The 26,558-nt window shown below is 38.9% G+C and overlaps 1 protein-coding gene and 1 long non-coding RNA gene across 2 annotated transcripts; both read right to left on the bottom strand.

Annotated features, from left to right (window-relative positions):
- Nucleotides 1–5,269: 5,269 nt before the first annotated feature.
- PSMA1 (proteasome 20S subunit alpha 1) lies at nucleotides 5,270–21,761 on the bottom strand. Its single transcript, XM_086338154.1, has 12 exons — nucleotides 21,737–21,761; nucleotides 18,423–18,511; nucleotides 18,096–18,176; nucleotides 16,699–16,743; nucleotides 16,320–16,421; nucleotides 16,098–16,201; nucleotides 14,127–14,215; nucleotides 13,433–13,503; nucleotides 13,184–13,313; nucleotides 10,436–10,515; nucleotides 6,780–6,890; nucleotides 5,270–5,640 (listed from the first exon to the last, which is right to left on the bottom strand). Exons 1-12 carry the CDS (start codon nucleotides 21,759–21,761, stop codon nucleotides 5,584–5,586), a joined length of 984 nt encoding a protein of 327 aa, XP_086194280.1. The 3' UTR covers nucleotides 5,270–5,583.
- Nucleotides 21,762–23,954: 2,193 nt separating this feature from the next.
- Nucleotides 23,955–25,691, bottom strand: LOC147357698 (uncharacterized). Its single transcript, XR_015142040.1, has 2 exons — nucleotides 24,760–25,691; nucleotides 23,955–24,110 (listed from the first exon to the last, which is right to left on the bottom strand). It is a non-coding gene; the product is annotated as an uncharacterized LOC147357698 (long non-coding RNA).
- Between the last annotated feature and the right edge of the window lie 867 nt (nucleotides 25,692–26,558).

The raw sequence follows: 26,558 nt of genomic DNA, 5'->3' as shown, positions 1-26,558 counted from the left end.
CATGGGAAATAAATGGGGAAACAGTGGAAACAGTGTCAGACTTTATTTTTCTGGGCTCCTGAATCACTGCAGATGGTGACTGCAGCCATGAAATTAAGACACTTACTCCCTGGAAGGAAAGTTATGACCAACCTAGATAGCATATTTAAAAGCAGAGACATTACTTTGCCAACAAAGGTTTGTCTAGTCAAGGCTATGGTTTTTCCTGTGGTCATGTATGGATGTGAGAGTTGGACTGTGAAGAAGGCTGAGTGCCAAAGAATTGATGCTTTTGAACTGTGGTGTTGAAGACTCTTGAGAGTCCCTTGGACTGCAAGGATATCCAACCAGTGCATTCTGAAGGAGATCAGCCCTGGGATTTCTTTGGAAGGAATAATGCTAAAGCTGAAACTCTAGTACTTTGGCCACCTCATGCGAAGAGTTGACTCATTGGAAAAGACTGATGCTGGGAGGGATTGGGGGCAAGAGGAGAAGGGGACGACAGAGGATGAGATGGCTGGATGGCATCACTGACTCGATGGACGTGAGTCTGAGTGAACTCCGGGAGTTGGTGATGGACAGGGAGGCCTGGCGTGCTGCGATTCATGGGGTCGCAAAGAGTCGGACACGACTGAGCGACTGATCTGATCTGATCTGATCCATAATCCAGATATTTTGAGGTTTGTTCTTTCTAGAACCATCAGACAAAAAGTAAATTGAGAATCCAAAATATATCACAAAAGCCATGTGCTCCTCAAACCCATTATTCATTTTATTAAAACTATTTTTCTTGAGATCCCATATATTCTTCATCTAGATTCTTTCAATTGTAAAAAAAAAAAAAAAAAAAATCTTGTATAGCTATAGTACAATATCTAATCCAGGAAACTGACACTGATACAATTCAGTCCTCATTCATACTTTACCAGTTTTACGTGTACTCATTCTGTATTTAGTTCTGGGCAATTATATCATGCTAAGATTCATATGATCACCACTAATAATTCCATTACAGAGCTCCCTCCTACCATCTTTTTGTCACTATCCCTTCCCTCCTTAACCCCTGGATACTACTAACCTGGTCCCCATGTATGTAATTTTGTCATTTCACAATGTAACCTTTTAGTTTGGCTTTGTTTTTCACTTAAGGTTAATTCCCTTGAGATCAACCCAAGCTATGTGTGCAACAAGTTATTCCATTTCTGTCTTTATTTTTAATATGGAATTTTCACAAATGCAGTTATCTGGTTTCCAAGTCCACTTCTCAAGAAGTGGCAATCTATCAGCATGAAATGACCCATAAGGCATTAAAAACTAAACTTAGCAGTAACAAAAGCTCAGCAGTTTGAGTCTGCGCTGAAAATTGTCATTGCCAGTGTATATACCTTATTGTATATATTTTTTAAATTAACTTAAATTGGAGGCTAATTATAATATTGTAGTGGTTTTTGCCATACATTGACATGAATCAGCAGTGCACATGTGTTCCCCATCCTGAACCCCCCTCCCACCTCCCTCCCCATCCCATCCCTCAGGGTCATCCCAGTGCACCGGCCCTGAGTGCCCTGTCTCATGCATTCAACCTGGACTGCTGATCTGTTTCACATATGGTAATATACATGTTTCAATGCTATTCTCTCAAATCATCCCAACCTCACCTCCCACAGAGTCCGAAAGTCTGTTCTTTGCATCTGTGTTACTTTTGCTGTCTCGCATATAGGGTCACCGTTACCATCTTTCTAAATTCCACATATATGCATTATTATACTGTATTGGTGTTTTTCTTTCTGACTTACTTAACTCTGTATAATAGGCTCCAGTTTCATCCACCTCACTAGAACTGATTCAAATGCATTCTTTTTAATAGCTGAGTAATATTCCATTGTGTATTAAATACAGAGTTTATTAACAGGTATCAGGATCTTATAGAGCCTAATTCTTCCTCACTTGTTATAACATGCACTTTGTTTTGGGACTTCTTTTTATCTAGCATATATCATTTTGAATGCTTTTTAAATTATAAATTGAGAGCAAGAACCTGTCATATAAGAATTGAAAATTTTAGACATCTAGAAAATCAAGGCCTAGAGAAAAGGGACTTGTCCCCCAAATCACAAAATGGTTCAATACTGAAAAAACTGGGATGAATCATGTTACCCACTTCACTGCATCTTATTTTTAACTATTCCAGTTCTTCAAAGATGCACATATGCAGTCCATCCTAAAGGAGACCAGTCCTGGGTGTTCATTGGAAGGACTGATGCTGAGACTGAAACTCCAATACTTTGGCCACCTCATGCAAAGAGTTGACTCATTGGAAAAGACCCTGATGCTGGGAGGGATTGGGGGGCAGGAGGAGAAGGGGACGACAGAGGATGAGATGGCTGGATGGCATCACTGACTCTATGCACATGAGTTTGGGTGAACTCTGGGAGTTGGTGATGGACAGGGAGGCCTGGAGTGCCTCCGGGGGCAAATTCATGGGGTTGCAAAGAGTCGGACACGACTGAGCGACTGAACTGAACTGAATAAATTCAAAGTGAATTAAATGTTATCTTTATATCAAAGTGATAGGTTTTATGAAGATATTATTAAGAATTTCATTATTTAACAGACTAAATGGAATGACTGAGTATCACACACTGGATAAAACATGAAAAGGCATCAAAGTGAACTCTGTACAAATAGAACTGAATCTTATTGGGGTGGGGAGGATTTTAAGTTCTAAAGTCAGTGTACCAGACTAAAATTACATACTGAAAAAAATTACTAAAATTTCTCGCAAAGTACAATACAGATGAGTACACCCACTAAGTCTGGAGACAGGTGGAATGACTCCCTTTCTGTTTTGTGTGTTTCATGAGCTTGACACAACTTCATTGTAGGTCAAATGGCACTGGTGGGCTCATTGCAAGCTCAAATGGCAGGCTCTTGAAGCTGATTCCAGAGTGGAGACCAACATCTCCACATTCCTGTATTTAGTTATAGGCGGACTTCCCTGGTGGCTCAGATGGTAAAGAATCTGTCTGCAATGTAGGAGACCTGGGTTTGATCCCTGGGTTTGATCCCTGGGTCAGGCAGTTCCCCTGGAAAAGGGAATGGCTACCTACTCTGGTATTCTTGCCTGGAGAATTCCATGGACAGAGGAGCCTGGCGAACTACAGTCCATGGGGTCAAAAAGAGTCAGACATGACTGAGCAATTAACATTTTCACTTTTCATTCCTTCAACAAGGATGCCAGAGTTTCTCTTACCACTCTCCCTTCAAGAAGTCACAAAAGAGTTAAACCTATTAAGATTCACATAAATTTTCCCACTTAACCTTTGCAATAATTCTCCAAAGGATTTCCCTAAAGCAGGGTTAAGTCAACTGTTCAAAGTCAAAAGCAGCTAATCAGTAGAATTAAGTCTAAAATCCAAGTTGCCTATCTATGAATCAACTGTTCCTCTCTAGAAAGATATGAATCTCAGAAAATAACTCCTTTGGGCTTCTGAGCAGTAAAATTCTGGATTACAGGCTTTGTCTTTTATTTTTTGGCTATGCCACAGGGTTTGTGGGATGTTAGTTCCCTGACCAGAGACTGAACCTGCCTCCCCTAAGGGGAAGTGTGGAGGCCTAACCAGAGGACCTCCAGGGAAGTCCCTGGCTTTGTTTTTTTAAAACAGATTTCCTCTAATTTCATTTTGTATGATCTAAGATAAAAATTGTACTCAGTATTTACATACACAGTTCATAGGCATAATGGAAGGCAGGCTAAAGATTATGCTAAAGTAGGGCCGGGCAGGATATGAGGAAATGATGGTTTGAGATTAAAATTTCCGTTTTGCTATTTTTATTGACTACGCGAAAGCCTTTGACTGTGTGGATCACAACAAACTGTGGAAAATTCTTAGAGATGGGAATATTATACCACCTGACCTGCCTCCTGAGAAATCTGTATGCAAGTCAAGAAGCAACAGTTAGAACTAGCCATGGAACAACAAACTGTTTCCAAATCAGGAAAGGAGTATGTCAAGGCTGTATATCATCACCCTGCTTATTCAACTTATATGTAAAGTACATCATGCGAAATGCCAGGCTGGATGAAGCACAATCTGGAATCAAGATTGCTGGGAGAAGTATCAATAACCTGAGATATGCAGATGACACCACCCTTATGGCAGAAAGCGAAGAAGAACTAAAGAGTCTCTTGATCAAAGTGAAAGAGGAGAGTGAAAAAGTTGGCTTAAAACTCAATATTCAGAAAACTAAGATCATGGCATCCAGTCCCATCGCTTCATGGAAAATAGATGGGAAACAGTAAGAGACTTCAGTTTTTTTGGGCTCCAAAATCACTGCAGATGGTGACTGCAGCCATGAAATTAAAAGATGCTTGCTCCTTGGAAGAAAACCTATGACCAACCTAGACAGCATATTAAAAAGCAGAGACATTACTTTGCCAACAAAGGTCCATCTAGTCAAAGCTATGGTTTTTCAAGTAGTCATGTATGGATGTGAGAGTTGGACTATAAAGAAAGCTGAGCACCGAAAAATTGATGCTTTTGAACTGTGGTGTTGGAGAAGACTCTTCAGAGTCCCTTGGACTGCAAGGAGATCCAACCAGTCCATCCTAAAGGAAATCAGTCCTGAATATTCATTGGAAGGACTGATGCTGAAGCTCCAATACTTTGGCCACCTGATGTGAAGAACTGACTTTTTATTGGAAAAGACCCTGATGCTGAGCAAGATTGAAGGAGGAAGAAGGGTACGACAGAAGATGGGTTGGTTGGATGGTATTACCAACTCAATGGACATGAGTTTGAGTAAGCTCTGGGAGTTGGTGATAGACAGGGAGGCCTGGTGTGCTGCAGTCCATGGGGTCGAAAAGAGTTGGACACGACTGAGCAACTGAACTGAATTGAACTGATTTTTGCAAAAATTCCCTACACTGAGACCACAGATACTACTACTGCCATCTGCTGGTTGTAATGAAAAATCATTCCCATGTTAATAATCTTCCCACTACTATTATTAGAAAGTGGTTTTTTCTTAGGTTTTACTAGGAATCTCCAAGGTTAAACTCTAAAAATCAGTATTCTGGACCAAACCTCCATGGGTTTCTCATGCAGCCAGTCTATTCGCTGGGGTGTTAGTATAAGGCTGTTATATGTAAGAGGTAATATTTTTCCTGTCACTAAAAACAAGGCAATTTAATTGGCAAACATGGTGACCACATATGATGATGACACAGCTGTAATCACAGACTACTATTTACAGTTGAAGCTACTTAAAAAGCAAAAACCCCAATACATCAGCAGGTGAAACAATTTTATTTCACAGTTGTCTTTAAAACCACAAAGACACTATGTTCTTCATATAAAAACATTAGTAGAGAGAACTATACTTTCTAGAAAATGATTATAGAGGCCCTCTTAAAGAAAAATGAACCCAATTATATGGTTTTGGTGGCAGCTTAGGAAAAACTCACATCTGAACTGATTCCTAAAACATACCATTCTATCCCACCATTCTGCATCTTTTGGTTCAAAGTGTAGATTACTGTCATCAGAATGTGCTCCTGCATTCTTACATGTACGACAATACATATATAGACTGGTTTATTGTTTAATGTTCCATTGGTTCATCAGCCTTTTCTGCAGGTTCATCAGCAGGTTGAGTAGGCTTAAGAGAGGAAGAAAAAAGAAAGTATGTAAAAAGAACACTTAACCAATATACACTTTTACTCACAAATATTACATAATAAAAAGCAATGAACAATTCCAGCATTTCATCATACTTTGTTGTGCTTAAGAATAAAGGCTTTTCTTATCACTACTAGCCTTAAAAATAGAACCAGCACACTTTAGACATTCTTTTCCTCCTTAGCACTAATAAACACAGCAAGAATATTTTCCAACAAAGCAGCTGTGAGGTACTATCCTGCACTGTTTCCAACAGCAGTTAAATAATGCAAATCTTACTGCTCCAAATACCAACATCTTTTTCAAGTTAAAAAAAGAATTCATGCTGTAGAAGAAATTTCTGTACTTTTTTCCCCAATTACACAGCTATTAAATAAGCACCTATAAAAGCAAATGTGTATTCAAATTTTGACAAAAAAGGCCAGTATTTAACCTGAGATTCACCAGTACTTCTTGATCCTTTTCTCAATATTTGTGAAGAGTCAACTTAGTTTCCCAAGCTGGTCACCAGTGAGTTTTCTCTCAGTCCCACCTCTGATAGAATCTCGGCTAGCCCTATGACTTGCCTTAACCAACAGAATGTAAAGAGGAAATGCTGTGCCAGTTCTGGGCCTCAGCCTTAAGAATGCCTGGCAGCTTGCGCTTCTGAGCTTTTGAACTTTTGCAACCTCTGAGCTGCTTCCTGCCAGAGACACTCTGGTGAAGGAGAGGCCCTGAGACTACATGGACAGAGGCCCAGCCATCCTTCTAGCTGTCCCTCCAAGATACCTGGCAAATGTGAGTAAAGAAGACACATGAGTAAAGCCATCTCGGATGTTCCAGCCCTATCTCCTCAACTGACTGTAATGTTTGAGATACCCGAAGTGACATGAGCCAAAGAACCATCTAACTGAACCCTCAACACACAGAACTGAGAAGCTACAAAAGAGAACCAAATCAGCCTTTTTGTGTTTTATAGAGATCACTGAACCCCTCAGTATTAGTTCTTAGTTTTCCTACTGCCACATGAATTATGAGCCTATCTCAAAAATTAAAGACAAAAACAGTAGATTTACACAGTTGTGGTAGGAATAGCAATTTACAATAGAATTAGTCTCTTGGTTATAATTAGTTATATACCTGTGCCTTTCTCTGTGGTCTTTCTTCCAGACCTTCCAGGAATGGAGACACATCATCATCATCATAAATCGTAAACTCCAAGTCTTTACCAACAATTCCAATGGAAACATTCTGAAGGGGAAAAAAAGGTAAAAATTAAAAATCAAGAGAATTTAGGTTGGAAAAATGCTTATGATAAAAAGAAAAAAGTTGAATAAAAATTTGTACAGCACTTGAATGAGACAAAAAAAACAGGGAAAAAAAGAAGAAAACTAGTAAACTTTTGTAATCTGCAGATTTAATATTCACTTTTGATAACCACGAACAATCCTGAAGGTCTGTGTCACCTAGAAATTTGCAACTTGGCTCACAGTCAGAATGTGAAGACCAGTGTGAGGAAACAAATCATTTGCTAGGAAGTAAGCCTTCATTCTTTACCATCTGAGAGGTAAAGCCTACATTCTAAGAAATAATTAAATTTGTTCCTTCTATAAGTTAAGACATAATGGTTCTTAGGGAAATAAATTTTGGGTTCTAAAATATTGAGTTTAGGGGACTTAGAACCATGTTCTACATGGAAAAATTAAAAAGCAACTCTTAAAATGTTCAGTGAATGCTAACCAGTACAGTAGAGCTCCCATAAGATTAAAATTTCAGTGAGAACTTGAGACATTAAGGATATATAGGGCATTCTCTATGATTCAATAAAAATGTAAAATGAGAAAGCCAGATACCTGAGCAAACTTTCCAAGTTGTAAATGCCAACAGTCAACTGTATACCCCGAATTTAAAAGACAGTCATCTTGGAGTGATGGCATTATAGGTATTTTTAAAACAAACAAATAAAAACAATATAATACACTTTAATGTACTTTCCTAATTTTTTTGAAAGAAAATTATTTTTATGATAGGAAATGCTGTTTAAAAAGATTATACAGGTTATAAAGTCTTCATACACATATTAACTATTAATAACCCAATCATAACAAAACGTATTTTTTAATATGGTAACTGATCTCTCTAGTGATCATTAACCTCAAGGAGACCTTTAGTTGTTGTATGATACAAGTTTCTAGATCATTCAATCTCCCCTTCCCTGGACAACTCTTTCTAACATTCTCCATTTCTCTTGCAGCTCAAAACCTTGTTTCTAATCAACTGAGAAAACAGAAGCAATCAGAAGAGAATGTTCATAAGCTCCCATAGTATCCAATCTTTCCTATATCTATATCCCTAGATTCTCTCCCTTCGTGTTACTGGGAATGAAGAGCCCCAGTCCTCTCTGAAGCCTACCTTTTCAGCTAGGTGCTGTTGGTGATTGGTCCAGCAATTCTCATTTTTATCCTATATAGATGTTTTTATCTTTTTTTCCCTTAATAATGATGTTTAATCTACTTAGTGCACATCTTTACTTGTTTATTTATTTATTTACTTCTGCACTATGTAGCATGCAGGACTTTAGTTCTCCAACCAGAGATGGAACCCATGCCCCCCGCACTGGAGTGCAGTCTTAACCACTGGACCACCAGGGAAGTTCCATAAATCTTTTTCTTGATATTGGATTATTTTTATAACCATGCAGCCAACTATTGTAATCTCTCCCATCTTAAAAAACCAAAACAAAACCCCTTTTTTTTCCACTACATTCTCTACCAACCACCACCCTCTTTCTCTGGACCCGTAACAGAAAGTCTCCTCCAAAGAGCTGTCTCCAATTTCTCTCTTTTTCTCCTGACTCTATTCCTAGCACACTTTTCCTCTCCATTCCATTAAGACTGTCTAGTCAAGTTTCAGTAACATCACTGCTAATCGAAATGTTAATTCTCAGTCCACATCTTTCATGGCCTATTGGCAATGTTTCACGCTCTTCTCCTTAAAAGTCAGTTCACCTCTCTACTGGTGGGTTCTTCATTTGTTAGTTGTGGGTTCAACCAACCATGGATCAAAAATATTTGGGGAAAAAAATTCCAGAAAGTTCTGAATAGCAAAACTTAAATTTGCTGTGCCCTGGCAACTGTTTACACAGCACTTATATTGCAATTACAACTATTTACATGCATTTACATTGTATTAGGTGACACAGGCAATCTAGAGATAATTTCAGGTACACAGGAGGATTGTGTATAGACTATATGCAAGTATGACATCATTTTACATAAGGGACTTGAGCACCCTTGGATTTAGGGATCCATGGTAGGGGATTCTGGAACTAACCCCCCACCACTGATGCCAATGGATGACTGAAGTTTCTTCATTTCCTTTTAAAGATGCCTCATTTTCCATGTTTTTCTCCTACCTCCCTGGCATATTTCTCAGTCCCTTTTTGCTGATTCCTACTCTCACCTTCTAATCTCTAAAGGATAGAGTACCCTTGACCAAGTCTTCAAACTTGTCTTCAAACTTATTCTAATCTTTCAGAAATCAAATCCTGGCCAGTCTCTAAATACCATTTTTACACAAAGACCTCAAAACTTTAGTTCTAGGATAAACCAATCTCCACCAAACACTAGGGGGTGAACATCCAATAATCACTTATTCTGTATCACCAAATGGACACACAAAAGGCATTTCAAATTTTGTATGTTCTAAACTAACTGCCTGATCTTCTGTTCCTCCAAATGTCTCATCCATCTCAGTAAATCATGTCTATCCTTCCTCTAATCAGGCAAAAATGCTAAAGGCATTTTTTAAACTCACACCTCACAACCAATTCGCTAGCAAACCTTTCTGGTTCTAATTTCAAAACATATGCAAAATCGAACCACTTCTCATCATCTCCAACTCTATGACTCTGTTCTAATCTACCACAGTCTATCACCTGAATTACTGTAACAGCCTTGAAACTATTTCCACCCATGCCCCCTCTCAAAATGGCAACGTGAGTGACTTTTAAAATCTACATCAAGCCACAGTATTGCTCTGCTCAAACTCAAGAGTAAAATCCAAAGTACCTACAATGTTTACAGGACATATGCTATGTGGCCTCCATTACCTCTCTGACTATTCCTTCTTCTCCTCTTGATTACTGACTCCAACACAACTGGCCTCCTTATGTTGAATACTAGCAACATTCTGAACTCAAGGCCCCATATGCATAGCTCACTCACTCAACTCTTTTAGATCTTTCCCTCAAATTTCACTTTCTCAGTGAGACCATCTCTCACCACTCTATGTTAAATTATACCCACCATGTCTCCTTCTTATACCCTATTGGCCATTCTTTCTCCTTTTAAACCTGTTTTATTTTTTCTAAGTATTTATCATATTCTAATATCCTAAATAATCTACTTGTGGGTACACTGTCTCTCTTTGCCCAACTGGATGTATGTCCCAGGAATGCCAAGATGTTTGTTGTATGCATTATATTTTCTCCATGCCTACTGCCTGCATGTGATTGGTGCTCAATGTATATTAAAAATACAAAGATATTCCTATCTCTTGATGAAAGACATTCTGCAACAGAATTATATGTTTTATTGCTTTATACCAAAAAGAAATATTTAAAAATCATTTCAAAATCAGTCATTTACTGAATACCTTAAAGAGAAAGAATGAGCCAAGGAAACCATCTTACAAATTAAAGAACTGTAAGTATACACACCTCTATTACTTACATTTGTATAATAAATGATTAAACTATAATGTTAGTATCCCCAATTGGAAAATGTGATACTTACCTTTGTAGTCAGGTCCTGTTCTGCAGGAAGGGTTTCCCGTAAGGCACGCAGACCATGCTTAACCAGTTCATTCAAATTGCCTAAATATAATAAATTAACAATTATTTCTTAATTCTGTTTTCATGCTAGGCTTCCTTTATTTATTTGTCAGGTCTATAGTCTGAAATCATGGTTTTAGTCACACACTAAATATATCATAATAAAAAAAAGTCTAATGTTTGGCCATATAATCTCCTAATAGTAATTAGATTGCTATTGTTTAATGAGAGAACGAATGCATGATTTTTGTTACTAAAGTTACCCTTTTCTTATGCTAAGTTAAGATACAAATCAGGATTTTACAGCTCAAAGTTTTGTAAAATGTACTCTGTGAAATGTTTGTCACTGTATTTGCTCTTTATAAAAGAGTCTCCAATTGCTTGTATGTGGTCAGTATTGCCCTGATACCAAAACTATACAGAGCTACCAGAAGAAAGTAAAACTACAGATCAGTACCCCTGATTAACAAACACACAAAAACCTCAACAAAGTATCAGCAAACTAAATCCAGCAATGTTTATGTTTCCATAAACATTTTACGTATATATAATTTATGTTATACATCATGACCAAGAAGGATTTGTCCCAGGAATGCAAAGCTGGCTGAACATTCAAAAGTCAATGAATGCTAGGCAGAACACTCGATGACATAAATCAAAGCAAGATCCTCTATGACCCACCTCCTAGTGTAACAGAAATAAAAACAAAAGTAAACAAGGGGGACCTGATTAAACTTAAAAGCTTTTGCATAGCAAAGAGAACTATAAGCAAGGTGAAAAGACAACCCTCAGAATGGGAGAAAATAATAGCAAATGAAACAACTGACAAAGGATTATTTTCCAAAATATACAAGCAGCTCATACAACTCAATGCCAGAAAAACAAACAACCCAATCAAAAAGTAGGAAAAAGACTTAAACAGACACTTCTCCAAAGAAGACATACAGATGTCTTCTAACAAACATATGAAAAGATGCTCAACATCAGTCATTATTAAAGAAATGCAAATCAAAACTACAATGAGATATCACCTCACACTGGTCAGAATGCTGCTGCTGCTGCTGCTAAGTCGCTTCAGTCATATCCGACTCTGTGCGACCCCATAGACAGCAGCCCACCAGGCTCCGTTGTCCCTAGGATTCTCCAGGCAAGAACACTGGAGTGGGTTGCCATTTCCTTCTCCAATGCACGAAAGTGAAAAGTGAAAGTGAAGTCGCTCAGCCGTGTCTGACTCTTCATGACCCCATGGACTGAAGCCTACCAGGCTCCTCCGTCTATGGGATTTGCCAGGCAAGAGTACTGGAGTGGAGTGCCATTGTCTTTTCTGCTGGTCAGAATGGCCATCATCAAAAGTCTACAAACAATAAATGCTGGAGAGGGTGTGGAGAAAAGGGAATGTTCTTGCACTGTTGGTGGGGATGTAAATTGAAACAGCCACTATGGAAGACGGTATGGAGATTCCTTACAAAACTAGGAATAAAACCACCATATGACCCAGCAATCCCACTCCTAGGCATATACCCTGAGGAAACCAAAATTGAAAAAGACACATGTATCCCACTGTTCACTGCAGCACTATTCACAATAGCTAGAACATGGAAGCAACCTAGATGTCCACTGACAGATGAATGGATAAAGAAGTTGTGATATATATACACAGTGGAATATTACTCAGCCATAAAAAAGAACAAATTTGAGTTCATTCTAATGAGGTGGATGAACCTAGAACCTATTATACAGAGTGAAGTGAGTAAGAAAGAGAAAGATAAATATTTTATTCTAAAGCATATACACAGAATCTAGAAAAATGGTACTGAAGAATTTATTTTCAGGGCAGCAATGGAGAAACAGACTTATGGACATGGGGAGAAGGGAGGAGAGGGTGAGATGTATGGAAAGAGTAACATGGCAACTTACATTACCATATGTAAAAGAGATAGGCAACAGGAATTTGCTGTATGGCTCAGGAAACTCAAACAGGGGCTCTGCGTCAATCTAGAGGGGTGGGATGGGGTGGGAGATGGGAGGGAGGTTCAAAAGGGAAGGGATATATGTATACCTATGGCTGATTCATGTTGAGGTTTGACAGAAAACAACAAAAATCTGTAAAGCAATTATCCATCAATAGAAAAATAAATTAAAAAAAAAAGTCAATGAATGCAATACATCACAACAGAATGCTGGGGGGCGGGGCGGGGCAGTGGGTGCATGATTACCTTGATGCATAAAAAGCATGTGTTAAAATCTAAGATCCTGGCATAAGCAAACCATTTGAAAACCTGCCCTATCATCACGTTACATCTTTTTCTTTTCTTTCTCACAACTAAACTGATTTATTTATTTATGGACTACTTATTGCAGAAATGTCTATGTGGCTAAAAATAAGAATCACAGAAAAATAAAAGCTGTAAACAGAATTTACAAGTAGTAACTAGTACAGTGGCTCTCAACTCTGGCTGGGACAAAACTTCAGACCAATTGAATAAAAAATCTTCAAGGTAAGGAATACATAGTTATATTTTGAAAAAGTTCGATCAGTGACTGAAACTACCCTGGTAGACAGAGAAAGTAAAAACTAGTATATATGGCAGAAGTAATATACACTTCATGGGCTTAATCTTTTTAAGAAAAGTAGAGCTTTTTTTCATGTAGGATACTGTGTTTATTCACTATATAAAGACTAGGAGGGCAAAAAAGAAAAACTACTTACACTCCATAAACTCTGACATATGTCTCTCCAAGTAAGTACGAGCTGATTGAGATCGGGCTCCAATGGACATAGCTCTGCAGTCAAAATAGTTAGCAGATGGACAAGTCTGGAAAATGTGAGGACCCATATCCTACAAATAGAAGAAAAATACATTGCATAATTCTCGACTCTGATTGAGCTAAAAATTAGAAAATTTGTTAGTTTCAAAAAAAAAAATCATTAAAATATAACAATACTCTATGAACTTACATCATAACCAGCAATGAGCAGCCCAACACCATATGGTCTCCGGCCATATCGCTGTGTTGGTATCTGGGTTTCTTAAACTAGTCAAAGAGTTTGTTCTAACAAGAAGTAAAGTACTGTCTTTAATTTCAAATTAAACATTATCAACAAAGAGTTTTGGTTTTTTTAATTGCTGCATAATCCACTATCCCAAGAAGAAGAAAATAAAACAAATATTTCTTTGGCTTAGTGTTAAAAGATGTTTGACTATCCACCAAACCCGAAGTGAGTGCTAGCAAGATGATCTTTTCTGGTATAGAGAATTTCATTCATTTTGGATATAAGGGACAAGGATTTAGGGGGAGCATCTATAACCACCAATAAACAAACATTAAATCTCTTCTAAAATTGATGCTCAGTTTTTTATGAAATTAGGCTTATCTATATCTGGAACATATTAATTGCTTATCTATAAAGGCTGATAAAAAGAAAAACCCAACTCATTTAGAATCTATTCTTCCATAGTAAAACTCCCTACAACTCTCCTTCTAAAGACTTTAAGCATTCTTTTACTGAAAAGTGACTCAACTTAAAGTTTGCACAATCTTACCTATGTTATATATCATATTCCTAATAAGTAACATAACAATAAAGTATCAAGACCCTTTAAAGTCTACATCCATAAATGCTACAATAAATGCATAAATAAAAAGGATACTGCTTCCAATTAGAGATACAAGACGAGACACAGGAAGAGGTCTGTCAAATACAAATCTGGAATCCAAACACTCCTGGCGCATAAAATTACTGAAAAAGAAACAAGAAAAACTCAAATCACAGAGTCATTCTAATCAAACAAAGTAATTTGGTTTCTTTTTGCTTTCTTCCAGATGTTTACATGAATTACAACCATACAATGGAACCATAAATATATAATGACAAGGATGCATTTTTCTATCAAATCTCTATATTTTAAATGTTCTATTATTGAAAGTGACTAACCTTAAAGTTTTCACAATTTTACCTAAGTTTGTGACTATACGTTTCTTAGCTCTAGATAACCTTTGCCTCAGAGCACTTTACAGAACAGAGAAGAAAAGGCTGCACAATAGGAAAAGAGCAATCTCTCTTCTCTTACCCTTCCCACTGTCAACAAGACTGTCTTAATTCCATGTCTTGAGCTAGCAAAAAGAATAACTTTGCTTTTTTCCTTGAAAGCTGACAAAAATTTCCCCAATAGAACAAACAGAAGAAACTGAATCCATACTAGGGCGCTGTTAACATGTTCCTGTCAATGTTACTTCTATCCATAGCAGTACTCTAGAGGAGACACTACACTGTTAAGTCTCTTAAATCCAACAAGATGCAAGCAAATGCAACACTGGGGAAAAGAAAATTCAGACCTAACTATTAAAGCCAAGAGGATAAACTTTTCTTTCATATTGCTCTGTCTAGTTTATGTGTGTGTCACATCCGATGATCAAATGTTGGCTGCCATAAGCAAGCTAGTTGTTCACTACTTTCACTTAAGTTCCTTTCCCAAGGCTGTCTAACACTGCATTGCTCAATATGGCAGGTATTAATAACATGTGACTACTGAGCACTGAAAAAGTGGCTAGTCCGAATTAAGATGTATCTTCAGTACAAAATATACATGAAATTTCAAAGATTTAGTGCAATAAACAATGTAAAATATCTAATAAAGCTTTTAAATGATTACATGTGACAATATTTTTGAAAGATTGGGTTAAGTACAATGTTTGACAATGCAATATATATTTTCAACAGCTAACAGAAAACACTAATGTAGTCACTATATTGCTGACCTAAGAGAGCAGGGAACTCACCAAATAACTTGAAAATTTTAAACATCAGCATTATTAACTGTCCTTGGTGTTTATATTCCTCCTTTCTTAATTAAATCACAGACAAGAGATTACTTGTGGCTAACTACCTCCCACTTACCAACACATACACTGAAAGATGCTGTATGAAGTGTTCTACATGTTAGGCTATTTATCAATAATCTTAGAAAAAAATACTACAAAAATTGAGAGTTTGAGTAACTAGAGCAATATCAGATTGAGTGTTAAAAGTGGGAATTAAAGACTGTGTGATCCCAAAGCCCCAGCTCTTCATCTATGCCTCTCAACTGGAAATACTCTTTATTCCCTACCCCCTCCAAAGAAATATACCTGTTGCTCTCCACTTTCTACCTTGTATTACAGATATTCTACTAGATTTTAAGCTCCTAAAAGATGAGATCTATGTCTGATTCACCTTTGTATACTCTTTGTATCCAGTATTGAGCTTTGCAAAAAATAAATGTCAAATGAATACTGGTATATTAAAGACAGCAAGGGTGGTTCAGCTGATCCTTCAGAAACCTGAAGTGTCACGCTCTTCTCAGATCTAACATCAAACTATATATACTGAGTTAACAAGTAATACATTATTCAATGACTTCTAAAAAGCATTAATGTTAATGTGGTTAATCCTATTAATTACTGCTACAGTGATCAAGAAATGGAATACTTAGTAACTGAGCCCGAATCCATTAAGGTATTAACAATCTTAACTTATAAACACGCTAGCAGATAACTTCCTAAAATATCTGGATTGTTTCTAGATATGTAATCAATTATGAATCAAAAGGGATGTTTCTTTTGTTTTCCAGGATCATACTCACCATAATAGTCGAGCATCAGCAGTAAGTCCCGCAATTGAGATACCAATATGGTTATCAACATGGAGAATTTTTTTCTGATGAGCTGCAAGTTCTGACTGTGCTCTCTAAATAGAAACATCATTTAAGACAAAAGAGTAAGTTTATAATTTTATTATTTATATAGTGAAACTAACATTTTACAGTGTTTTCTAGGGAGGAAGATATATTTATTGCTTTACTTACCTTCAATGCAACCAACACTGCATGAGTTTTTGATTTCAGACCAACTGTGGCTGAACCTTGTTTGACAGCTTCCATTGCATATTCAATTTGATGAATTCTGCCCTAAAATGAAAACAAAAACAAAAACAAAAAACCTTAGTCATTATAAGACCCTTTTACGTATTTAAAATAATTTAGCAATCCCAAATCTCAAGTAGGCATAGTTACACCTCAAATGCTGTTTCTTAAAACTAGAAGACTGACTTTAATAATAAACTTAGGTTTCAGGAACGTATAAAATGATTATATTCCATTTTCTCGCTTCCTATAATCCCATAAGCTTCTGAACACACTGCAGTCACCAAAAGTCACTTCACAGGAGTAATATAAAACATTTTACCTGAGGGCTCCAAACAGTGACATCATTGTCATACTGGTTGCGAAACTGAAAGTAAATGAAAAAAGACCTATTAACACAAGAACATTACAAATTCAAAATCTTAACAAGCTCTATCATTAAAAAATGTTCTCTCATCTCCCTCCATCCAGCATTAAGGAAAAGCTGTTATTGCAGTCTCATTGGAAGATTACTACTGTAATCAGCTGCAAGCCAATTTTACATTTATAAGGAGATGGGGGGGGTCGGGGGTGGGGCTGGGTGGATCTAGATGGTACCTAGCTTCCCAACCAGTCTTGCAGATCTAACACTGTTCATAGTACTTGCTTTGGGTTCAGTCAATTACTAAAGTTCCTATGTGTCCACTTTCCTTTCTATCTTTGCTAATATTCTTCCCTTATATCAGACCCTACTTTACCTTTTCTTAAGTCAGCTCAAATGTCTACCTCTTGAAATCTTCTCCATCTTTTCTCCCCAAATCTCAAAACACACTCCCACCAGTTCTTTATCTTCACTTCCTTTTCTGCCTCATACTACGATTTGGGATATGTCTGATTTATCTTTGAACCTTCACTGCACTTAAAACATTCATACTGAATATGTAAAGGCACATACTGAACGTGCCTTTCATTCATTCATACTGAATGAGAACACAAGAATGTCCCCAGGAAGTCAGAAGTGGACACACATTGCCATAAAAACAGACCCATTACTGCTTTAAAGACGATATTAAAACAAGTCCAGCACAGTACTTGGGAGACTAATCATGGGGGTGAGAAGGCTGAGCGCTGGAAGGCAGGCACAGGCCTGGAATCCCTGAGCTCTATACTATAACCCTGATTTCATCACTAATATCAGCTTCGGTTCACTCATTTGTAATATCAGGTGACTAGACAAAGTGATTGAAAAGGGCTTTTTCTGACACAGCTCTAAGAAAAAGACTGCACAGGGACCCGCCAAGAAAATGAACGCGGTCCCGGCAGCAACCCAAACCCTGGAATCAAGTCCGCACTTGGCAGTACAAGGAAGTCTGAAGTTAAGTCCCTATTTTTCCTTTCTCCCACACAGACCACTAGGGCCCTCTCTGGACTGCTCGGAATCTACTCGACTGAAGGAACCTGAGGAGCGAAATTGGCTGGAAGACCGAGAAGATACTGTTCAAGGCCCGGTGGAAAGCGAAACAAACCCCAGGGAAAGGTCGCACCGGCAGCAGACTACCGACCTCCACTCTCCCGGCCAGGCCGGAGATGCTGAATCACCGCCTGAACCAGCCCGTCGGCTACAGTTCCCAAGTCCCATGGCCCCGGACCGCTCTAAGGAAGGCATGAGAAGAAGCTCCCCCTAACCCCCCAGCCGCGGACCTCTTCTCCAACCCTGCCTAAGCTCGGAATCCAACCCACCATGGTTCCGGCGCGAGCCCGGCTTCGGCCTCCTGCAAACCTGCGGATGGAACAGCACTGCCGAAGCTTCCGCTCGGCGATCTACAGAGAAGACTGCGGATTTTGGCAGCGGCGGCGCAGGGTAGAATAGTTTATTCCAGAGATATCGATAGGCTTCCCTTGCTCCCCCGCCCTCAGAGCTCTCGGGTGGCTCAGAAGTGGGAGAGGCCTGGGAAGCTAGAGGAACTGAGATTGGCTGGAAACCTTGGGCCAGGAGTGCCCGCGGGAGCTAGGAGCTGCTGGGCCGCAGCTACCAAGTACCCCTTCTTGGGTTCTTGGGGAAGTTACCTGCGTGTTGCTGACTCCTGTCAGTTTCTCACCGGCCTGACCAGATGCACCAGAGACTACAGGTGATCGAGTGTGTGGCTCAGTCTCCCCTTAAGCGATATATGAGGTGTTGTGTAACGTGAGAAGAACGATACTGAAAGAAAGGCCACAAATAATGGTCCGTTTTTGTGCCAACCATCCTCTCCCTCTATCTTGTTTGTGAACGTGCTTTTCTTTCTACTTTGGAATCCTTTCTCCTACTCCTTGGAGAACTCATGTTTCAAGGATTTGTTATCATCAATCTTTTTAACATTATTATTGGCTTCACCCCAAGAGACTTTACACTCTTTGAGGGCGCCAGTGTCTTTCTGTACCTTCAAAACCAAGCACGATGCTGAAAGATTAGGCAACTAAGGGAAAAGGTGGACATTTTCTTCCAAAACACGTATTTTCTCTTTTGTGAGCATCTTTTAGTAAATCCTGAAATAGTTTAGGACAGTTGTGCAATCAGCTGCCAACCTAACATTTACTGACTGCCAATGATGACTTGAAGTGAAGTGAAGTCGCTCAGTCGTGTTCGACTCTTTGCGACCCCATGGACTATACAGACCATGGGATTCTCTAGGCCGAAATACTGGAGTGGATAGCCTTTCCCTTCTCCAGGGGATCGTTCCAACCCAGGGATCGAAACCAGGTCTCCTGCATTGCAGGCGGATTCTTTACCAAGTGAACCACAAATGATGACACTTTCTTTATAAAAAAGAAAGGATGGATACCTAGAGTCATATAAGGGAAGAGTTGAGAGGGTCCTTAAGTATCTAAGCTTTGCAGATGAAGAAGAGACTCAGCTCACTTAAGTGATTTGCTCAAGTTCCCAGCAATTTAGTATCAGACTCTTTTTTTAAACCTTGCCACTTATATATTTTGGACATTTTTTCATGTTAAACATTTTCTAGGTTAAACATGACTCCCTAGTATTATGCACTGGATATTTTATTTACCCAAATTCCTAGTGTTTAATATTTAGGTTACCCCTCTCCCAAGCAGCTTATTTATGACATATCTTTTGTATACACATCTGTACTCCTTTTTATAGAATAAATTCCTGAAAATGGAATTGTAGGGTCAAATGAAATGGATATTTCTAAAGCTTTTATGAAAAGTACTAAATTGCTCTGGAGAAATGTTTTACCAAAATGTATTCTCAACCACTGTATATGAGTGATCCCTTTCTTAAATTCACCAATATTGCTTGTTGTCATTTTTCAAAGTCACTGTAAATTTAGTAGATTAAATTGAAAGATTGCTTTCTTTTGTTTTCCCAGCACCTAGCATAAAGCCTACCACATAAGAGCTTAATAAATAATGTTAAATGGGTGAATAATGAATGTTGAATGGGTGCTTAAAATTATTTAGCACATAAAAATTTTGACAATTCTTTTCTACATATCTCTGTGTATTGACATGCCTCACATGTATGTATTATATAACTTTTTAACAAGCAAAATAATGATAAACTTCTATACTAGATATAAAAAAGTATGGTCATCTTTCATATTCATAATTTAAAATAATTGTGTAGTATTCGGTTGTGTGGAAATACAATAATTTACATAACTCTGGGCTTCCCTGGTGGCTCAGTTACTGGTAAAGAATCTGCTGCAATGCAGGAGACCCAGTTCAGTAGCTGCTTGGGGAAGAGTCCCTAGAGAAGGAAATGTCAACCCACTCCAGTGTTCTTGCCTGGGAAATCCCCTGGACAGAGGAGTCTGGCGGGCTACAGTCCACTGGGTCACAAGAGTTAGACACGACTTAGCGACTAAACCACCAACCACCACCACCATGGGTGGGAAATTAAATTATCTCCAAGTTTTTGCTACTGTAAAAATACTATAATGAATATTCTCGTTCAGTTCAGTTCAGTCACTCAGTCGTGTCTGATTCTTTTCGACCCCATGGACTGTAGCACGCCAGGCCTTCCTGTCCATCACCAACTCCTGGAGTTTACTCAAACTCATGTCCATCGAGTCAGTGATGCCATCCAACCATCTCATCCTCTGTCGTCCCCTTCTCCTCCCGCCTTCAATCTTTCCCAGCATCAGGGTTTTTTCAAATGAGTCAGTTCTTCCCATCAGGTGGCCAAAGTATTGGAGTTTCAGCTTCAGTATCAGTCCTTCCAATGAATATTCAGGACTGATCTCCTTTAGGATGGACTGGTTGGATTTCCTTGCAATCCAAGGGACTCTCAAGAGTCTTCTCCAACACGACAGTTCAAAAGCATCAATTCTTTGTTGCTCAGCTTTCTTTATAGTCCAACTCTCACATCCATACATGATCATCCATGCATGACTACTGGAAAAACCATAGCTTTGACTAGACAGACATTTGTTGACAAAGTAATGTCTCTGCTTTTTAATATGTTGTCTAGGTTGGTCATAACTTTTCTTCTGAGGAGCAAGCGTCTTTTAATTTCATGGCTGCAGTCACTATCTGCAGTGATTTTGGAGCCCCCCAAAATAAAGTCTGTCACTGTTTCCATCGTTTCCCCATCTATTTGCCATGAAGTGATGGGACCAGATGCCATGATCTTAGTTTTCTGAATGTTGAGTTTTAAGCCAACTTTTTCACTCTCCTCTTTCACTTTCATCAAAGGCTCTTTAGTTCTTCTTTACTTTCTGCCATAAGGGTGGTGTCATCTGCATATCTGAGGTTATTGATATTTCTCCCAGCAATCTTGATTCCAGCTTGTGCTTCATCCAGCCCAGCGTTTCTCATGATGTACTCTGCAAATAAGTTAAATAAGCAGGGTGACAATATACAGCCTTGACGTACTTATTTCCTGATTTGGAACCAGTCTGTTGTTCCATGTCCAGTTCTAACTGTTGCTTTTTGTACATGCACACATTTTGTGTAGTTTCCTGATTAACTCTTTATGATGAATTCATAGAAATAGAGTTGCAGTTCAAAGGAAACCTAAATTTTCAATCATGATAAATACTGCTAAATAGCAAAGAAGAAAAGTTATATCAATATGTTTTCTAGAATGCCCCTCTCCTCGTCTGCCAGCTTGAGCTTGCCATGGTTAAAGGGGAATGATTGACTTCCTATGTCCCAATCTAAAATCTCTCTTCATGCCCCTCCAACCACCACCACCAACTCAGTTGCCTTACTTCTTCCAAGACGAAATACAGGAAATGGCAAGAGAGTTCTTAGCAAGACTAGTACAGTTCTGTTGATGCTCTCTGAGCTTAGCAGGTGTTTGCACTTGACTCTTTACTTTATGAGTTCTTTGGAAACATTTCCATCCCCAGTGAGCAAATGCTCAAATCTCTTACTTGCACTTGGGTAAATACATGTCATTTGGTCTAAAGCATCTGAGGTGTACACCTCTAGCTTCTTTCTCTGGAGGATTCCTCATGCTTCCACTTGACCCCTCTCTGGTAGCCCATATCTGACTCAACGAAACACCCACAGAATGGCTTTGCCTCACATTTCTGGGACTACAAACATTTCCAAATTAAAAACTCATCTTCACAGCCAATCAAAATTTCTTTCTGCCTCAGTTCAGTTCAGTCGCTCAGTCCGACTCTTTGCGACCCCATGAATCGCAGCACGCCAGGCCTCCCTGTCCATCACCAACTCCCGGAGTTCACTCAGACTCACGTCCATCAAGTCAGTGATGCCATCCAGCCATCTCATCCTCTGTCATCCCCTTCTCCTCCTGCCCCCAATCCCTCCCAGCATCAGAGTCTTTTCCAATGAGTCAACTCTTCGCATGGGGTGACCAAAGTACTGGAGTTTCAGCTTTAGCATCATTCCTTCCAAAGAAATCCCAGGGCTAATCTCCTTCAGAATGGACTGGTTGGATCTCCTTGCAGTCCAAGGGACTCTCAAGAGTCTTCTCCAACACCACAGTTCAAAAGCATCAATTCTTTGGCACTCAGCTTTCTTCACAGTCCAACTCTCACATCCATACATGACCACAGGAAAAACCACAGCCTTGACTAGATTCCCCTACAATGTTACCTCCATGAAGGCAGAGGATTTAAATGACAGAGGTGAACAAATCACCTCTAAAGTCACCTGTGCCTAGAATAGTGAATACTATTAAGTGTTAAGCGGAGAAGGCAATGGCACCCAACTCCAGTACTCTTGCCTAGAAAATCCCATGGACGGAGGAGCCTGGAAGGCTGCAGTCCTTGGGGTTGCTAAGAGTCGGGCACGACAGAGCGACTTCACTTTCACTTTTTCACTTTCATGCATTGGAGAAGGAAATGGCAACCCACTCCAGTGTTCTTGCCTGGAGAATCCCAGGGACGGGGGAGCCTGGTGGGCTGCCGTCTATGGGGTCGCACAGAGTCAGACACGACTGAAGCGACTTAGCAGCAGCATTAAGTATTAAGAATACTTAATAAATATTCTATAAGTATTGAATGAATGGGTTCCTCAGATATGAGCCAGACGCTAATCCACTATGACACTCCGCTTAGGGGTCATATATCTGATTTCCACTAAAGCCTCTTTCCCTAGACATGCAGTAAGGAAGTCAATAGACAATTTAAAATGGCAAAAACAGCCTCCATCCTTTTTAAAATTTCTAATTTTCATGGTCTTCCACTTTACTGTGGAATGTGGGGATAGTTTACTTTCTTTAGAGCCTCAGCCAAAACTGAAACAGAAAGAATCCCATTTTAACATCCTGCTACACACATTAACAATAGTATTTATTTACTTACAGTTTGTCTCCATCTATTAAATCAAGCCTGCAGAGGACAGGAACTGTGTTATATTTCAATAAAGTTTAGAATTCATGGATGAATAAGAGTACTTTAGCAGTAGTGTGTTAGTGGCTCAGTCATATCTGACTCCTTGTGACCTCATGGACTTAGCCCACCATGCTCCTCTGTTCATGGAATTCTCCAGGCAAGAATACTGGAGTGGGTAGCCATTCCCTTCTCCAGGGGATCTTTCTGACCCAGGGTTCAAACCTAGGTCTCCCACACTGCAGGTGGATTCTTTACCGTCTGAGCCACCAGGAAAGCAGTAATAATAATTTCAAATCTATTGCATATATTCCTTATCTATGCATATATCTATTGCATATATTGCATAAATTCAAAGATTGAAGTCCCAAACTGTTTCTAGTACTCTTCTAGCAGAAATCTTTGCATTTGCAAATATTAATAGCAAAATGACAGAATTGCTTGCACTTTAATTTCACCATGCTAGATATTCTCTGCTGCTCCTACCCTTTATGGGTTACTTCCCCAAGTTTTATTCCCTTCTGCCTTCTGGTTGAGCTCAGCTGATGGAGTGAGTGAGTGAAGTAAGTGAAAATTGCTCAGTCGTTTCTGACTCTTTGCGACCCCATGGTCTATACAGTCCATGGAATTCTCCAGGCCAGAGTACTGGAGTGAGTAGTCTTTCTCTTCTCCAGGGGATCTTCCCAACCCAGGGATCGAACCGGGTCTCTTACATTGCAGGCAGATTCTTGACCAACCGAGCTATGAGGGAATCTGATGGAGAGCACTAGCAAAAGATCAGAAGGCAGTAGGAGAGAGACCAGTGTATTTATTACCCTTTCTCCTTCTACATTGGCCACACGTTGGCAGTGGTACTGCGTCATCTCTTGCTGTTTTCTTGCTCACGTTCTGCTTATATTCTCTTCAGTTGCCCTTTTCAAGTGTGTCATCTGTTTCTTGCTGGAACCTGACAGATAGAATAATATTTTTGGTTTTTACAGGGTGCAGGAGGTATACAACACTTTTTTTTAATGTGAGAAAAAAATCTGTTGTTTTTTCTTGATATTTAGTTTTTGCCATACTTCTAGGCACATTAATACTGGTGGCTCTGAAATAGCTGGAAAACAGAACCTAAAACTGTGACATATACCCTTTCCTGTTTGCTCCCTACTCAAAAGTACAGGGGAAAAACTCAGCTTACAGTTGGTTTTACACTTTTCCAATAATAAGAGGAATAAACATTTATTTTTTCAAATGCAAACAGTATGAGAAATAACCCCATTTAATCCACGAGGTAGAGAAAATTACTATTAGAAATTTAGTCATTTTTTGCCCTATATAAATGTCTAAAAGAAGGGAGGGAAATTGTCCTGATGATACATTTTCCAATATTTATAATATGCATACAATGTCTCTGTGTGCATATGCATGTTGTGGAGTATGACTCATTCCATAGAAAGAAATACTGCCTTTTTTTTTTTTAGGTCAACATGAGTCTAACTGAATTCTCGTCCTACCATGCTGGTGGGAAAGTCAACCTCCATTATTATTGAGCATTTCCTCTCCATCCAGGATTGTACAAGGGTCTTAATCATTGTGGAAATACCTGGAATTACCTCAAATTATTTGGTCATCCATCCACATTGATTTACTGCTGAGATTCCTTTTTGTGCCATCTTCCCTTCAGGTCTGTTGACTCCAATATTCTTTTTACCACCTTTAGAACTCAAGAGTCTGGAAACAAGTAAGTGAATTTGCCATCCACTGCACCCCTGGGTGCAGTGTTCCTCTCTGAGGTTTTGTCACAGAGTAAGATAGGAGTCTTAGCTGTTCGCTCAACTTACAGGCTTCCATCTCCTAAATCTTGAGGAATCTGTCTTCCATGTCACCCTCAAAGGCATTTATTCCCCCCCACCACCAACTTCTCATTTCAAAAGACAGAGTGAGCCTTTGTTGTCTCCATGCAGCTTTTGCTGTTTGCCTTACAGGAATCTGGGGTCTGGATAGCTGCCTGGATGTGGTCAAGAAGTAGGGGTTCGATCCTTGGTGGGGGACGTTCCACATGCCACACTGTGCTGCCAAAAAAAAGAAAAGAAGTAAGGAGATAGGAGAAAACATAGAATTAGTACCTCAACAAAATTAACTGCCACAGAAATTTGTATACAATTATATATGCTTATTTTTAATTTGCACATGACACCACAAACATTTCTTCATGTCACATGCTTTTAAATGTCTGTATAACCATAAGGTATTCCATCATATGAATGCATCATAATTTATTTAACCAACATTTGATAGACTTTTAGATGGCTCACTCTGAAGGTAGCCTTCTCTGTATCTACTACAACTTTTTAATTTTTTAAAAAAAATAGATGCTCAGAAGTTAAAGCTCTCTTCTGATAATAGCTAAAACTTGGAATATAGCAAATTGAAATTAAAAGATATAATTTAGAAGAATAACACTTTAGAATTCTGTCTAAAGTGTATAATACAATTTTCCTCCTCAGTGTGTGTGACCAAAAGAGAGGCCTGTACAAAAGCCATTGGCATACTTGAGTTATTTAGAACATTTTTTTTCCGGAAATTAAGCAATTGTTACAGAATGTCATCTGGACAGTTGAGTAACGATGAATGTTACATGTCCATAGGAAAGTTTCAACTTGGCTCATATTCAAATTTACTTTTGTTTAATTCTAAAAAATCCTGAAGTGACCAATAATGGTTTTTAAACAGAGAAGTAATGTGCTTTTCTGGCCTATTCTTTCTGCAAAATACCCTTACTGATCAATTTTGTACCTGCTGGTTAAAAATCAGGATATACCCTGAGCCAAATCCTTAAATCCCGCTTAAAGGAGCTAAAAGTCATTGGAACCCCAAGAGACCAAAATGTTTTTTCTCTTGGTCCACAAGTGCTGCTCTGCTACAAGAGCTACTCGGGATGATCCGGACAGTGACCTTCAACTTGCAAAGCCACCAATGTACTCATAGAAAGGAATTACGGAAAGGACAAGTCCTAGAGTCAGATATTTCTTTTTCGTTCAATAGATATTTGTCGTTTACCTTACTATATGCCAAACATTGTTACTATGGTGCTAAGAATACCTCAGTAAACAAAACAGACAAACATCCCTGAGTTAGAATGTTATGAGGTGAAATCAAAGAGGAGATGGGCTAGGGGCTACTGATATAGGGCCTGTAGGCTACGGTGAGGACTTTAACTCTGAGTGAGATAGAAAGCTACTAGAAGATTTTGAACACAGATATTTCAGGATTGACATTTTGAAAGAATTATCCCAACCTTTGTGTTGAAAACAGACTAGAGGGGGCCAAGCAGGTTAACAAGAACAAGGCTACTACAGTAATCTAAGCAAGCGATGACAATGGCTTGAACCAAAGTTGTAATGGTGAGATT

This window comes from Bos grunniens, chromosome 15 (genome assembly GCF_055505025.1).
Source record: "Bos grunniens cultivar Pamir isolate PY7600 chromosome 15, Bosgru_T2T1.0, whole genome shotgun sequence".
In the NCBI taxonomy this organism is placed as follows: domain Eukaryota; kingdom Metazoa; phylum Chordata; class Mammalia; order Artiodactyla; family Bovidae; genus Bos; species Bos grunniens.
The sequence above is the reverse complement of the archived record's forward strand: the minus strand, read 5'-3'. Positions and strand labels throughout refer to the sequence as shown.

What these genes read in the sequence shown, in the direction of transcription:
- PSMA1 (XM_086338154.1), bottom strand. Translation starts at nt 21,761, where the DNA reads ATGACATGTATTTACCCAAGTGCAA. An exon ending in TCACTGTTTGGAGCCCTCAG is followed by an intron (nt 16,422 to 16,698) that starts GTAAAATGTTTT and finishes TTTTCATTTTAG; the next exon opens with GGCAGAATTCATCAAATTGA. An exon ending in TGCTCATTGCTGGTTATGAT is followed by an intron (nt 13,314 to 13,432) that starts GTAAGTTCATAG and finishes TTCTATTTGTAG; the next exon opens with GATATGGGTCCTCACATTTT.